Source organism: Cherax quadricarinatus, chromosome 30 (assembly GCF_038502225.1).
Source record: "Cherax quadricarinatus isolate ZL_2023a chromosome 30, ASM3850222v1, whole genome shotgun sequence".
NCBI classification, from domain to species: domain Eukaryota; kingdom Metazoa; phylum Arthropoda; class Malacostraca; order Decapoda; family Parastacidae; genus Cherax; species Cherax quadricarinatus.
This window is the reverse complement of record NC_091321.1, coordinates 7,462,642-7,478,224: the sequence shown is the minus strand read 5'-3', so window position 1 is coordinate 7,478,224 and position 15,583 is coordinate 7,462,642. Positions and strand designations below refer to the sequence as shown.

Genomic DNA, 15,583 nt, shown 5'->3' with positions numbered 1-15,583 from the left:
TTGCAGTTTGGAGGGGGCATCTGAACTGCAGTGTTGGCATACCTATGGCAAGACTGTGATGGAGTGATGGTAAAAGTGTTTCTTATTTTTCGTTTCACCCTGCCTAGGGAGACCGCTGGTTTGTTAAAAAAATATATATGTATGTTCTGGGGGTAGGCATGGTGTTAAGGTATTTAGAAAAGGGGATAGTAATGTTAATTTTAAAAATATTGTGCCAGAGTATGATGTTAGATTGTGAGGATTATGATTGTGTGGTGATATTGATCAAATATACAGAAGGGCTGAAAAGCAGCAGAGAAATATGATGAATGCATGGTAGAGTGGCACTTGCATAAGTGCCATTGATCAAGACCAAGCAGTTAGTTTATGAATGAGTGACAGTTTGACAAAATTCACATTGATGAACTTTTCACAGACTGAAATGATAAAATGTTTGAATATTTTTAACTCGACAGCTGTCTCCTGCCAAGACAGGGTGACCTAAAGATAAAAACACGTTCACCAAGATTAACTCGATCATCATCTTTGTGTAAATATATAAGTGTGTGTGCATGTGTTAATATTTCCAGAAATCATTTCCATGGCTTGGTCTTAGACCAGGCCTTCTGAATTACGAAGATTAATGTTTCTCACACAACTATGAATAAAAGAAAGACCACACACAACTATGAATAAAAGAAAGACATCAATCTCATGGCTTAATCTAATAAGAGCATCCTAAACTGTTAAAATTAATATTGCAGAAACAACATCTACAGCCTCTCTTCACTTAACGATGGAGTTTCGTTCCTAATACTGTGTCGATAAATGAATTCATCGCTAAACAAAGAGCATACTATAATGGTAGTGGGTTTGTCAACCATCTTTGATATTGCTTTAATGTCACCCTTGCACCATTTGTAACATTTTTAGTATATTTTTAAATATTTATGCAGTAGTGTACTATATATTGAAATAGAGGAAATCAGCTCTAATATACATTAGGTATGCATATTGGTCACAGACCCATCATAAGTCTGAGTCGTCGGTAAACGAGTACGTTGCTAAGTGAGGATAGGCTGTATTAACAAACAAGAAAGTGAAGTACATCTTGAATGTAAGAGGGTTGTAACATTTAGTACATGTTAACATGTTTCACTAGACAAAGAAGACCAGCAATCCTACCAAGAGTGAAAATAATTTAACAGGTTTCTGTTTTGCACTTTTCTTTCAAAGTGCATGTCTCGTATTTCCCAGCCTACAAACCTCAGTGTGGCTAGCTAGCTTCTCTGAACTGCTAAATGCCGTCCAGTGTACTTAGTGCCACATGTGACTATTGTGCACACCATACTTTTTCTGTGAGTAGCAGCACAAAAAAGGAAGGTTATAGAAATCACAATAGGTCTTTTGTCAGACTACAGGGCATAGTTGCATCAACTTAAGTGGGTGTTCAAACCAAGGGAGGTGGAGAAACTAGGAAAAGAAATGAAATATGAGTGATATAAAGATACTTAAAAGAGGTATTCACTTGGAAGGCTCTTAGTGATGTGTGTTCAGTTTTAAGAAAAATAATAGTAATGTACTGTGCATTATAAAAGAATGAAATGTAGAATGAAGAAAAGGAAACATTGAATAGTTAATAGACTTTATTGGTGCTGTGGAAATGCTAGTCATTATTACCACATCTATGAAATTGAGGGACTTGGTTATATATAACCTTTTCAGATTCAGGCTACTACAACACTCAAAACAAAGCGCTAAATTTTCTGAAATCAACACTGATGGATATGGACAGTTCTTTTTGTACCCCCATATTAAACAAATATCCAAAATTTGCTTGGAACAGATAAGACAGTTGTAAACCTAAATCTAAATGTATTCCTGTTAATCACTTTTGGGGACTAGTTCCTAGGTGCATAATAAATTTGCTGCTTTGGCAGCAAAATCCATGAAAAAAAAAAGGTGACACTTCCATTTCTTTTATTTTTCATGTACAAAGACTGCTGTACTGCAGTGAATATACAGTAATAATAACCGTGTCCTACTTATGAAAACTACATTCCAAAAAACTAGAGAGGAAGCATCAGTAGATCTGGTCAAAGTAGACTGGTGACCTTTATTGGTGAAATACAACATATACCATGTGATTGAAAAGAAAAACTGAAGTGGCATTTCTTACAGTATTGAAGACTAGTTATTCACCACTTCCCTATGAATAAATCTGTTCTACCCCAAGACCCTTTAAGGTGGCGAGCCTTTATGCTGGTAAATGAATCCTTCATCTAGGGAATTGGAATTGCCGTACCTAACCCTTCCTCGGATCAAACCTCATTTCCTTCCAGGTGCTACACGACCATTTTCCCTCCCAACTGGTTCAGCGCTAGCGAGTATAATTTGGAATGAGCTGCCTTAGTTATCAGCGATGACTTGCTTGATCCAGGGAAGGTAGTTGGCCACCTTGGTGTAGACACCGTACTTGCCATGGATGCCGCAGCCTTCACCGAAGGAAGTGACCCCATGCACTGTCCACACCTTGTGCTCGTCCTCACACATCAGTGGTCCTCCTGAGTCGCCTGAGCCACCACAGTTAAAGGAAAATAGTAGTATTTTAAATGTGTTATTGTAATCATTATTGGTAATTCATTCCCTCATGAGGGGGGAGGGTGCCTTATTGGTGGGTGAAGGGCTGTCGATTCAAGGAATTGGACATCCCCTCCCCTCTTTTGAATCAAACCTGATTACCTTCCATTCCGAAGGTGCTGTTTGACTCTTATGGGTTTAGTGCTTCCCCCTGATCAAAATAATAATACATACCTGAGCATGTATCGGAGGATCCCTTAATGTAGCCAGCACAGATTTGGTTCTTGCTGATGGGGAATTCAGGGTACGAGCGTTGACATGCTGATCTGGTAACAATGGGCACCTGGTGAAATAAAGTGGCATTACTGTAAACTACAAGACCTGCACACTGACCTAGTAACAATGGGCACCTGGTGAAAATGGCATTATGCAGGTTCCATGGCTGAGTTAATAGCACAGTTGCTTACACACTGGGTGTTCATTGTTCAGTCTCCAGCATGGGTAGAATGTTGGGCATGTTTCCTCTCCCTGTTCACCTAGCGCTAAGTACTTTGACATTATAAACACCTGGAGAATGGGAAGCAATCAATTTTAATCCAGGAATTGGAGCACAAATCCAACTCCTTGGACGAAGAACCCCTGACCTGCATCGAGGAACCTCCCTTGAGGGGAGATGAACAAATAACGTCAGACGTGTGCAGCAAATTGAGAATTCTCCTCTCAAGAAAGGTTCCTTGATGCTGAGGAGGGGTCTTGATCTAAAACATTGGATTTATGTTCCAATTTCTTGAATCGAGTCTTAATGCCTTCCATTCACCCAGGCACAGTATGACCCCTACAGGTTTAGCACTCCCATGATTTCTATAATATTGAGAATATTGCTATAATACAGAGAATATTGGCCATCAGCATCACTCCCGGTTGTAAAGCGGACCGTCTATCAGGGTGCCTTTGATGAGTTTTGAGAGTTATTCTACTTCCTGGGCCAGGCTTGTCTGGTGCTTGCCTGATCAACCAGGCTCTTGCTGCTGGTGGCCCACTGATCCACATATCCATCATGATCTGGTTGATCTAGCACTTGGAGATACTCTGTATCCATTCTATCTCTGATGTTTCTCTTGCCCTGGATGGGGCCGTGTATACTGATATAAGGTGACAATTATCATAGTACATGCCTATGAAGCTACAGTTTATTACTTTCATGGGTGAACCTCCCCTCAACAAAGGTTCCTTGATGCTGGTGAGTGGCACTGGATCTGTGCTCCAGTTCTCTGAATTAACCCTGAATAGCTTCCATCCCCCCCCCCCCCCCCACAGGCGCTGTATAATCCTACGGGTTTAGCGCTTCCCCCTTGATTATTATAATCATGAGTGAACCTTGGTGCTAGTTAAGGGCTTTTGATCTAAGGACTATTCTCCTTTTCCTCGGATCAAACCTGATTCCCTCACCCTAGGTGCATCATGAACCTTGGAATTTAGCGCTTCCTCATAATTGTAGAGTAACCACTTCTCAGCATTGTCTGCACAACAGGAGCATTCTTACCCGGGCATAGTTGAGGACATCGGAGCCGAAGATGTGAGCTTCATTCTTCTTTCCCCAGCCAGCAATCACACACTTACTCCTGGCTGGTGGCGGCGTTGCCCTTCCTGGTAGACAGGCACTTCTGATGTACTTGTTGTAAGGCACTTCTCGCGGCAACTTCAGCAGTGCCAAATCGTGTTCAAAGGTCTCCGGGTCATAATCAGGGTACTCGAAAATGTGTTTTACCTGTGGAAGAGTCAGATGTAAAATAATTTCTCTGGTTCAAACCTTGCATTATTCAACTCGTGAAAATTGTAATATAACAATTCTAAGCATGGAACGGACAGAACTAGAAACGAAGGAAAGACATTCCTAAAAGTAACAGGCCAGAGCTCTAACCACTAGGCTGCATTTGTAATAGCAATGGGACCCAAGCTAACTTTTCTAGTTTGTTGGACTATACTTAGATGACAACCATACTATTTGAAACAATCTACCAAAAATAACTCCGATTACTTACTACCTCAGGCAGAGATCTCGCAAGACTCGGTCCTAATCTAACACGGTAATACCTGTACACAAGTGACATTTCAGAACCTCAATGCAGTGATACAATCAGCATATCTTACACAGAAGCAGATAAACTAGATCCTTGAATCAAGCCTGTCTTCCATTCTTTCAGGTGCTGATTGCTGTATAGCCCTTGTGGCTTAGCGCTTATTTTTTATTATTATAATAATCAGGTGCTGATTGACCCTAAGGGTCTCTCTCTGACACCACAGTACTTTTTTTATTTTAATCACGGGAAGCTAAACCCATAGAGGTTGCATAGCACTGCTGAGGAATGCGAGGCATTCAGGTTCAAGGCAAGGGAGGATAAATCTAGTTCCACGGCTCAAGAGACCTCACCTGCGTCAAGGAACTTCTTAAGGGGACCATAGTACTAGTTGCCAATCTAGATAAATACCCACCTAAAGTCAGTACCTGACCAGCCGGGCTGTGGTTCATACGTCAGTTTGCGTGTGGCCAGCGCTGTATAGCCCTTGTGGCTTAGCGCTTCTTTTTGATTATAATAATAAAATTGCGTGTGGCCAGCAATAACTGCCTACTTGAACAGGCCCTGATTCACCACGAGTCCTGGTCTTAGACCAGGATGCTGGGGCGTTCACCCCCGAAACCCCCTCCAGGTATACACAAGCACAGTACGAGAAGCCCAACTCCAGATGAAGCTGTACCTCCAGAAAGCTCTCACGCGACCCCTCACACACACACACACACACCATTAACACTTCCTCACCGCCAAAGTCCAGCCTCCTGAAACTGCAGTGTACCCAAAACAAGGCGCTGCACTGGATAATCATTCTCATGCCATCACAGTGTACACCGATGGTTCCAAAGTCTTTTGATGACGTCGGAGTCACAGCAGTGTTTCCGGACAGCGTCGTGAGAGGGCATTTATCCTTGGCTAGCATTTTTACTACTGAATTGTATGCCTTTCTCGTAGCACTTATCTGTATTGCGTCTATGCCTGTGTCACCATTTGTGGTAGTTTCAGACTCCCTTAGTGCTTTACAGGCTATGAGAAAATTTGATTCATCTCATCCCCTGGTTCTTCATATCCATCTTTGGTTATGCTGTATCTCTAGCAAGCACAAAGCTATTTTTTTTTTTTTTTGGTTGGGTCCCCGATCATATTGACGTACAGGGCAATGGACAGACTGCGCGATCAGCAGTATATGACCCAGTTTCACATGGAGGTGTTCCATTCACAGACTATTTTGCTGTAATTGCTACCCACCTTCACACCCATTGGCAACAACGTTTGTCTGATCTGCAACATAAATTAAATTCTATTAAACCATGTATAGGTTTCTGGCCGTCTTCTTATCAGTGTTGAGGCTGGGAGACTACTCTCTCCCATCTTCGCATCGGCCACACTCTTCTTACTCATGGGTATCTCATGGAGAGGTGCCCTGTTCCACTCTGAGAACTGTCAGGTTCCAGTTTCTGTTAGCCATATTCTGTTGGACTGCCCACTCGACGATCACGCAGATCGTCGTCGCCGCTCTACTGCCCTTACTTTACCTTCCCTTCTCTAATTGACTTTTTGACAGTAACTGATTTTGCAAACTCTGAAGATGGTGCCTCTAGGACTCCTCACAGCCCTTTCTACCTCAATCTCTTGCTACCCTCTACCCCTGCATTATCCACTGCCCCTGCACTCCATGACCTAATAATAATCCCTTTCTTGCTACCCAATTCCCCTACACCCTTCACTGCCCTGCTGCGTTATATGACCCTCGTAGGTTCAGCGCTTATTTTATTATAATGCACTGGATAATTTTATAGCTAGTTGGCAGGATTCTGCCGAGAGTGAGTCTACTTCAAGGCTCAACATCCTAGCTGTAAATGTGTACTTAAAAACGCTGAGTGACAGATTAAAAAGATAGATACCCACCACGAAGTATAAGCCACAGACCTGTTAATAATAATACCTCGCGGCACCGACAACTTATTCTATTATCTCTATGCACCACCACCTGTTCCTATCTACACGCTGTATAGCTGTATGCTGTATAGTCCTTGTGGCTTAGCGCTTCTTTTTGATTATAATAATAATACACGCTGTATAGTCCTTGTGGCTTAGCGCTTCTTTTTGATTATAATAATAATAATGTTCCTATCTACAGATAATCTACAAACTCGCCTATTAGGCCTGTGTTAACGTGGCTTGATCTTTATTTTTTTTATTTTTTTTTTTGCGTGCAGATGTTAATTTCTTTTCAACTATAATCTTGAAAAGTGCCCTCAATTGCTCATCAAAACTCAGTAGCTGGGTCAAGCCCTGGAATACTTCCTCTTACCTTTAAAATAATTCTTCTGTATGACCCTTGTCGATTTAGCGCTTTTTTTGATCATAATAATTAAAATAATTCTCTCGCCAAACCAATTCTTCGCCTATTCCAACTTGCAAGTCCACCCCTACCTAAATCACTATCCTCCTCGTCGACTTTGCCTGTTGTAAATAGCGCATAATTATTTAAACTTGTTTAAAATATAAGGTGGTTTTTTGTGACAATTCGTGTCTGCATACATAATTCATTATGACTGTAACCATATATAAACATATAAATAGTTCATTACCACTGTAACTTGGTTGAAAACAGTATACAGGCTTATAGCTACAGACCCGTATTTCCATTTCATGTTGGTCGTGGACAGTTAAGTCGTGCTCCGCTAAACGGACGTACAATCTCTTTTCTACACAGTGGGCTGCAGTCAGGACCCACTGTGGGGCTATGACCGTGCCTCCGCACATCGTCTCCTGCGGGGAAACGGAAAATATAAAGTTGAAGGGAGCTTGATTGGATGTGGATAATCAGGAATGCATCAAAGTCGAGGCTGCTTTCACCTGGATGAGTATTGGTGAATACATGAATAAACAAACTCCCGAACATAAATATTTACACACGTGAGTGTAACCTGCAAGTGATAGAGAGATTACAAGAAAAAGATATTCTGAATATTTAGAAAACACTAGTTTCCTCGCAGATCCCCCTCACGGAGGTGAAGGGCTCTTGATCTAGGGAATTGGATCTGTGCTCCAGTTCCCTGAATTGAGCCTGAATGCCTTCCATCCCCCCCACATGCGCTGTATGTGGGGGGTTTTGTGCTCCCCCATGATTATAATAATAATACATAGCAAACTGGAATGAATATATAAACAATAAAGTAAATTTTAACTATCACAGAATATCAGAATGGGAGTGCTACTGATAATGTTTCATAAGGATACGTGTTAAGACCAAAATTTCCAATAAGCTGCAAGCATGCAGGAAATGGAGGAAACTTGCCTTGAGCCTATTAAGTACAGCCACCTGCCAAGGCCACTCTCCATATCTGGCCTCTCGCCCTCCCAAGATCCTCAGCATATCACGGGTCCTGATAGATTTCTTTCCACAAATTCTTTCCTCATGCTGGTGTTCTTCCTCCTTTACTACTTTCTCTTCTTCGTCCTGCTCTTCGTGGTGCTCCTCCTCATCTATAACATTATCATCTTCGTTATTGTTTACGTCGCCATCGCCGGTGTTATCAGATAGGAAGTCAGACCAGCCTAGATTTGAAAGAAGATGTGAAGGGAATGATTTTCATGCACTTGTCTATCTGTTCTTACGGCTAAACTATATAGCTTTTGGTATACAATATATCTGGGCAAAAACTCTCAAGAAAAATATTAACATATTAAACAGTAACATGTTTACCACTTCCTCCTCCCCCATCAAATTTGAAAAATTACAACACATGCTCCTTACAACACTCGCCATAATCATAATAGTCCCCATCGATGTTACTATCACTATCAGGATAAAGATCCTCCTCTCCTGTGATTGTGTTGTCATTGTCCGACACGTGACGGTGGTCATGCATGGTGTCATCCATCAGAACATCTGCCTCGTTATCTTCCACAATCACGTAACCTTCTCTGTCCAGCTGCTCTAATACCTGCGCAGGAAGATACCGTGAGACAGGTATCAAGCCCGATACTGAAACGGTATCCCCGTATTCCATAACCCCAGTTCCCCGTGTCTCAATGCACACGAGTGGAATAGTACAGTGCGAGACATAAGTTGATAATGCTGTTAAATATTAGCGCTGAAGATCTGAAGAGAATAAAAAAAGGTACAATCCATTAGTGATAAAACAATCTCATAAATGCACAAAAATCAAACAAAACCATAAATCATTTTCCATAAAATGATCAAGAGCTCTGTAGACAATATAATCCTACTGGTTTAGTGCTTCCCTATTTACCTGGAGTTTACCTGGAGAGAGTTCCGGGGGTCAACGCCCCCGCGGCCCGGTCTGTGACCAGGCCTCCTGGTGGATCAGAGCCTGATCAATCAGACTGTTACTGCTGGCTGCACGCAAACCAACGTACGAGCCACAGCCCGGCTGGTCAGGTACCGACTTTAGGTGCTTGTCCAGTGCCTGCTTGAAGACTGCCAGCGGTCTGTTGGTAATCCCCCTTATGTATGCTGGGAGGCAGTTGAACAGTCTCGGGCCCCTGACACTTATTGTATGGTCTCTTAACGTGCTAGTGACACCCCTGCTTTTCATTGGGGGGATGCTGCATCGTCTGCCAAGTCTTTTGCTTTCGTTGTGAGTGATTTTCGTGTGCAAGTTCGGTACTAGTCCCTCTAGGATTTTCCAGGTGTATATAATGTATCTCTCCCTCCTGCGTTCCAGGGAATACAGGTTTAGGAACCTCAAGCGCTCCCAGTAATTGAGGTGTTTTATCTCCGTTATGCGCGCCGTGAAGGTTCTCTGTACATTTTCTAGGTCAGCAATTTCACCTGCCTTGAAAGGTGCTGTTAGTGTGCAGCAATATTCCAGCCTAGATAGAACAAGCGACCTGAAGAGTGTCATCATGGGCTTGGCCTCCCTAGTTTTGAAGGTTCTCATTATCCATCCTGTCATTTTTCTAGCAGCTGCGAATGATACAATGTTATGGTCCTTGAAGGTGAGATCCTCCGACATGATCACTCCCAGGTCTTTGACGTTGGTTTTTCGCTCTATTTTGTGGCCGGAATTTTTGTACTCTGATGAAGTTTTAATTTCCTCGTGTTTACCATATCTGAGTAATTTAAATTTCTCATCGTTGAACTTCATATTGTTTTCTGCAGCCCACTGAAAGATTTGGTTGATGTCCGCCTGGAGCCTTGCAGTGTCTGCAATGGAAGACACTGTCATGCAGATTCGGGTGTCATCTGCAAAGGAAGACACGGTGCTGTGGCTGACATCCTTGTCTATGTCAGATATGAGGATGAGAAACAAGATGGGAGCGAGTACTGTGCCTTGTGGAACAGAGCTTTTCACCGTAGCCGCCTCGGACTTTACTCTGTTGACTACTGCTCTTTGTGTTCTGCTTGTGAGGAAATTATAGATCCATCTACCAACTTTTCCTGTTATTCCTTTAGCACGCATTTTGTGCGCTATTACGCCATGGTGCATGTTTACATGTCTTTTTCCTATCCTCATTAGCACTAACAATGGGGCTCCCACCAGTTGTTTTTGGTAATGTATCCTCACTATTGCTAGTGGAGTCCCCTTGTTTTGCTATCTCCTGTGGTATTACTAGTTTGTAATATTGGTTTTATCTTGTCCTTGACTACACTTGTTTCCCCACTACAGCTCCTGTCTCCCTCGAGGTCATTTATATGCATTCCTTCATGCGTACATTTACTGACTACCTGGACAGCACCTCCATCCTCACTATTACTGTCTCCCAGGTGATTATAATAATAATAATCTGTAGACAATATAATTGAAACGTAATTGGAGTGAGGATGGAGTTCAGATTTGAATTCGGAGTCCCAAAATTAATTAGAAACAAGTTTTCAAAAGTGAACTGAAGTCTTTGTCGAACAGCGTTATTAGACGAACCTCACCTGTCTCTCTCTCCTCACCCAACTTTATCAACAACTCACCTAGTGTATCTTCTGAAGTCTTGATAAGGCCCTGCAAAATAGACTCTTATCTCAGATTAAATCCATTCTCTACGTATTTCCATTCTGCTCCTTATACCTGCTTACGCTTCATATTTTCAAAGCATTCTTGAACCTCGTTCAAATGTTTACAAACTTTCTTTAAAAAATACGATTTAGCTTGATTAGGATTTAGTTTCATTGCATACTTCGACGTTTCAGAGCAGTATACCTGGAGTATACCTGGAGTATACCTGAAGGGTATTCCGGGAGTCAACGCCCCCGCGGCCCAGTCAATCATTAGGTGTTTTCTGACATTTTAAATATTAACTAATAAAATGCATATACATAAAATAATGTATAAAGTTATGTAATACAAAGCAAGATGGTATTTTTGACAACGTCTCGCTCACGATGTCTGGTATGATGTTTAGGAATGTACTCCCACTAATACTATCAACATTATTTCATTACGAATTCGTTCAGCATTTTGTCTAAAAGACATGACTATTTTTTCCCTGGGCTACTTCTCACGGAGAGGAGGACGGTATGTACACGAAAAGATCTTCAACTGCATCAAGATACCTCTCCACTAAGCTCTTTTTATTGTATAATTGTTAAACATATTTATACGAAGTGTTAAACCCATGGTGGAAGCTCGATCCTCCGTTCGCTCAGCACGAGAGAAAAATTTCAATTTCACAGACAGGCTTTTCCTGGCTAGGATATATTATTTATACCTGCATTTCATGAAGGTCTGTAGTAATGTGGGTCATTTAGCGCAAGGTGTAGTGCAGGCTCGATCCTCCGTCTGGTAACTTAGGCCCATTCTCTGATTAGTTAGGCTGGTAGTAATCAACGCCTGGCAACTGCGAGAGGATATGTATCTTAGGACATTGTGAAGAATGACGGGATATGTGCTGTGTCTTGACACGGCCATCTCATCCGCAGTGCCAAGCACACTGCACTAGCAGAAACAGGGAAGGATCCATCTTTAGGACCCGGGTACGTTGAAAGGATAAGTGCCCACGAATGAGGGGAATAATAAACCCCATCGTGGGTGACGAAGCCCACGGGTGAAAATTCGTACAACTGAGGTTTTTCTGGCAAAAAAGAAAGTGTCACTGAATTTACTTGAATTTACCTCGAGTTCGTACCTGGTCCTGGCAGGCAGACCCGGGGACGTAGCAGTAAGCCTCCTCCATCAAACTCCGATCCCCACACAGAGTCCTGTACTTGCAGCTCCTGCAACGTGTGAGAATTTTGTTACCTGGGAGGCCAAGCTCAACTGACAGAGATTGATAATTTACCTGACTGATAAATTGATTAGAAGGAATAAATTATTACTATGTTTGAGTGATTAATTAGAAAGGATAAATTACCTGTCAAGACTGACAGTGACTGATAGATTAGAGAGGATAATTCCTTGTTTCAGTAGCCAGGATTGTTAATAATATTCACGGAGAAACTCTAAACCCGTATAAGTCATACAGTGCCTGGGAATGGATGGACTGATTGTATTTACCTTGACTAGTCTTAAGAATTCCCCACTTAAGACTAATTTGGAAGCTGGAAATTATAGAATGCATGAAAGGTAAATTATTACAGTAGAGAAACTTAGACAGGAAAATATGAGTAGTTATAAGAGGAGGTCACAAGAGGGGTGCCACAAGGGTCAGTACTTATCCCAATGTTTCTAATTTATATAAACAATTTACCAGAAGAAATAAAACTTATACGGTATCTCGTGGCCTGGTAGGCAACTCTCTAGCCTCCCACACCGAGTGTGTTGCAGAGGTCTGGGCAAAGCTCAGGCCTCTGCGACACAACTGTCCTCAAAGACTTGTTAAGTTATACCATGAATTAAGGAAAGATCCTGGACTTCACCTTACGAAACAGACAAAGCAAATGTGATAGTAATTATGGACAAGGTAGATTATAGTGGAAAAAATGAACATGTTAGAAGACGGGGGAACTTAGGTGCCCTTTAAAGGAGGAATTAGTAAGTGGTGCAACCACTGGAAATTTAAAACAATATATGATGAACAGATATTGAAGACGGGACACCAGGAGCATAACTGTGCGCCTGTAGCTACAAATAGATAATTACAAACAGGTAATTACACACAATCCCTCTGCACGCACCTGAACCTCCTAGCGACGCATGATCGAGGACAGCGGCCCCACGGGGCCTCGTCTTGATAGAGGAGCGAGGCGAAGGTAAGATGTGTGGGGTCAGCTTGCTTGTCTTCCACCACGATGACCACTGCAGGTTCTTCATCCTCCTCCTCCTCCTCCTCCAGCTGCTGATCCCGAGCACGCCCTCTCCTGCACCCACGCCCGCGACACTTCTTGCTTCTCTGACGCTGAAATGGGAAGCGTCAGCATTTTGTTTTCCAATACACTGGATACGGAGCCAATAAAATATATAATAAGATAATTACTGTCAGTGATTGATTAGCATAATGGTGAAAGAGGTCAGTTGCCTCAGACGTGAGGGAAAAGGCCCCCAAGGCTCCATCCTGTTTAAAAAAAAAACTTTAACCGAACAAAATGTTTTTTGTAATTTCAAATTGATGTGCGTGTACTCACCTAAATGTACTTACCTAATTGTGGTTGCAGGGGTCTATTTATAGCTCCTGGCCCCGCCTCTTTACTGGTCGCCACTAGGTCCACTCTCTCCCTGCTCCATGAGCTTTATCACACCTCTTCTTAAAGCTATGTATGGTACCTGTCTCCACTAACTCACTTGCTAGGCTATTCCACTTCCTGACAACTCTATGACTGAAGAAATACTTCCTAACATCCCTGTGATGTTAGGAAGTATTTCAGCTTCCAACTGTGACCCCTTGTTGCTGTGTTCCATCTCTGGAACATCCTGTCTGTCCACCTTGTCGATTCCTCTCAGTATTTTATAACAACAAACAAGAGCAACAATAGTAACGCCTATATTTCACAACAACAAACCCCCCAAAAATAAAATATAATTATAATGTCAAAAGCAACAAAAATTACAAGGCCAACAAGAGCAAAAGCTACAATACCATCAACAACAACAACAAGAATAACAAATAACTACAAGACGAACAACAACAGAAACAAGATCAACAATATAAGCCCAACAATAGTGATGTCATAGCAGGCATTTTCTAACAATGTTTTCTAATGCAGCTTTCTAACAGTGTTTTCTAATGCAGCTTTCTAACAGTGTTTTCTAATGCAGCTTTCTAACAGTGCTTTCTAATGTAGCTTTCTAACAGTGTTTTCTAATGCAGCTTTCTAACAGTGTTTTCTAATGCAGCTTTCTAACAGTGTTTTCTAATGCAGCTTTCTAACAGTGTTTTCTAATGCAGCTTTCTAACAGCGTTTTCTAATGCAGCTTTCTAACAGCGTTTTCTAATGCAGCTTTCTGTTTTCTAATGCAGCTTTCTAACAGTGTTTTCTAATGCAGCTTTCTGTTTTCTAATGCAGCTTTCTAACAGTGTTTTCTAATGCAGCTTTCTAACAGTGTTTTCTAATGCAGCTTTCTAACAGTGTTTTCTAATGCAGCTTTCTAACAGTGTTTTCTAATGCAGCTTTCTAACAGTGTTTTCTAATGCAGCTTTCTAACAGTGTTTTCTAATAATGTTGTCTCCATTTTGCAACTAATATTTCTGTTGCTTTCATTCCCTTTCATTTATTTATTTCTTATTGCTCTTCGCTTCCTCTTAGCTTTTCTCATTTTCCTCTCCACACCAGAAACCGCTCCATCTTTTTCCCTCTTAACAGCTTTCGTTTCTCACTTCTCAAGCACTCGCTCTGGCCTTCATTTCTGTCCCTCACCCCTCCATCACCTTCCTTATATACACAAATAACCCCTGTATAGGAGAAAAGTTTCCATCCTTCAACAACCTCCTCTGAAACCCTTCCTTACTCCTCCATCACCTTCCCTCACCCTCACCTTACTCGTGGCACCATAACCATCGTCGAAAATATCCATCAAATTAATCAACACGTCTCTGAATGCATCCACTTCTCCAGGAAGGAGACCCCAGTCGTCGTCGTCGTCCTCCTCCTCCTCCTCCTCCTCCTCTACTTCCACCTCATCTTTAACTTCTTCGTCCTCCACCTTTTCTTCCTCCTGCACTCTCCCTCTTCCTCTTCGCCGTGGGGAAGACAGAGAGAGGTGGATGACTAGGAGAGACAAGAGAACGAAGAGGATAAGACGTGAGGAGAGAGACATGTAGTTGATGAAGTAAACAGAAGAGGAAGACTGAGGTTAATGTTCACTCCAACAGTCTCTCACGAAGGCAAGATAACGCTGGCCTATCACAGAGGAAATGCTACCTCAGCTGATTACCGACCTCTGGGCTACTGAATGTGGACAGATTGTGAGTGGAGAGTTGAGTGATCAACTGTCGAGTGTGATAAGTGGGTGAATTATCAACTGTCGAGTGTGATAAGTGGGTGAGTGATCAATTGTCGAGTGTGATAAGTGGGTGAGTGATCAATTGTCGAGTGTGATAAGTGGGTGAGTGATCAACTGTCGAGTGTGATAAGTGGGTGAGTGATCAACTGTCGAGTGTGATAAGTGGGTGAGTGATTAATTGTCAAGTGTGATTAGCTGATGAGTGGTCAGTTGTTTAGTAACTGCTTAATGAATGGATATGCAAATGACTAAAGAAATATACATCTATGTACACATGAAGCGTTTTTCAGTCAAATATGGAATGCATTAAACGCCTGTTTAGTCCACACATGTGAAAGTACACAAATAAATTTTAAGACAGCAGTTTCCAATAGAAAGCAAAGTGACCCCAAGAAAAGCACATTCACCATCACTCAGTCCCTAGCTGTCTTTCCTGAAGTGCACAGAGAAGTTTTTTTTTTTTAGTTTAATATCTTTATTATGCACCCCATACCCATTCTGTGGGCGGTAGTCAAAAGATTACAAAGGTACATAATGGGTCCAGGGACTGGACCAAACATATGGCCTACCGAAGCGCCTCTCCAACAATCATCCTTTAGATGTGATGGC

General features: G+C 42.0%; 1 protein-coding gene across 2 annotated transcripts; it reads right to left on the bottom strand.

Moving 5' to 3' along the window:
• Positions 1 to 1,617: 1,617 nt before the first annotated feature.
• Positions 1,618 to 14,909, bottom strand: LOC128692617 (neurotrypsin). Of its 2 annotated transcripts, XM_053781819.2 has the most exons (9): positions 14,507 to 14,909; positions 12,712 to 12,932; positions 11,724 to 11,811; positions 8,404 to 8,584; positions 7,936 to 8,195; positions 7,272 to 7,406; positions 4,103 to 4,327; positions 2,794 to 2,902; positions 1,618 to 2,552 (listed from the first exon to the last, which is right to left on the bottom strand). In XM_053781819.2, the coding sequence occupies exons 1-9, from the start codon at positions 14,786 to 14,788 to the stop codon at positions 2,389 to 2,391; spliced, it is 1,665 nt and encodes a 554-aa protein (XP_053637794.2). In that variant the 5' UTR covers positions 14,789 to 14,909; the 3' UTR covers positions 1,618 to 2,388. The 2 variants fall into 2 exon arrangements, with proteins under 2 accessions (XP_053637794.2, XP_053637796.2); XM_053781821.2 differs by lacking the exon at positions 8,404 to 8,584 and having other exon boundaries at positions 11,711 to 11,811.
• Between the last annotated feature and the right edge of the window lie 674 nt (positions 14,910 to 15,583).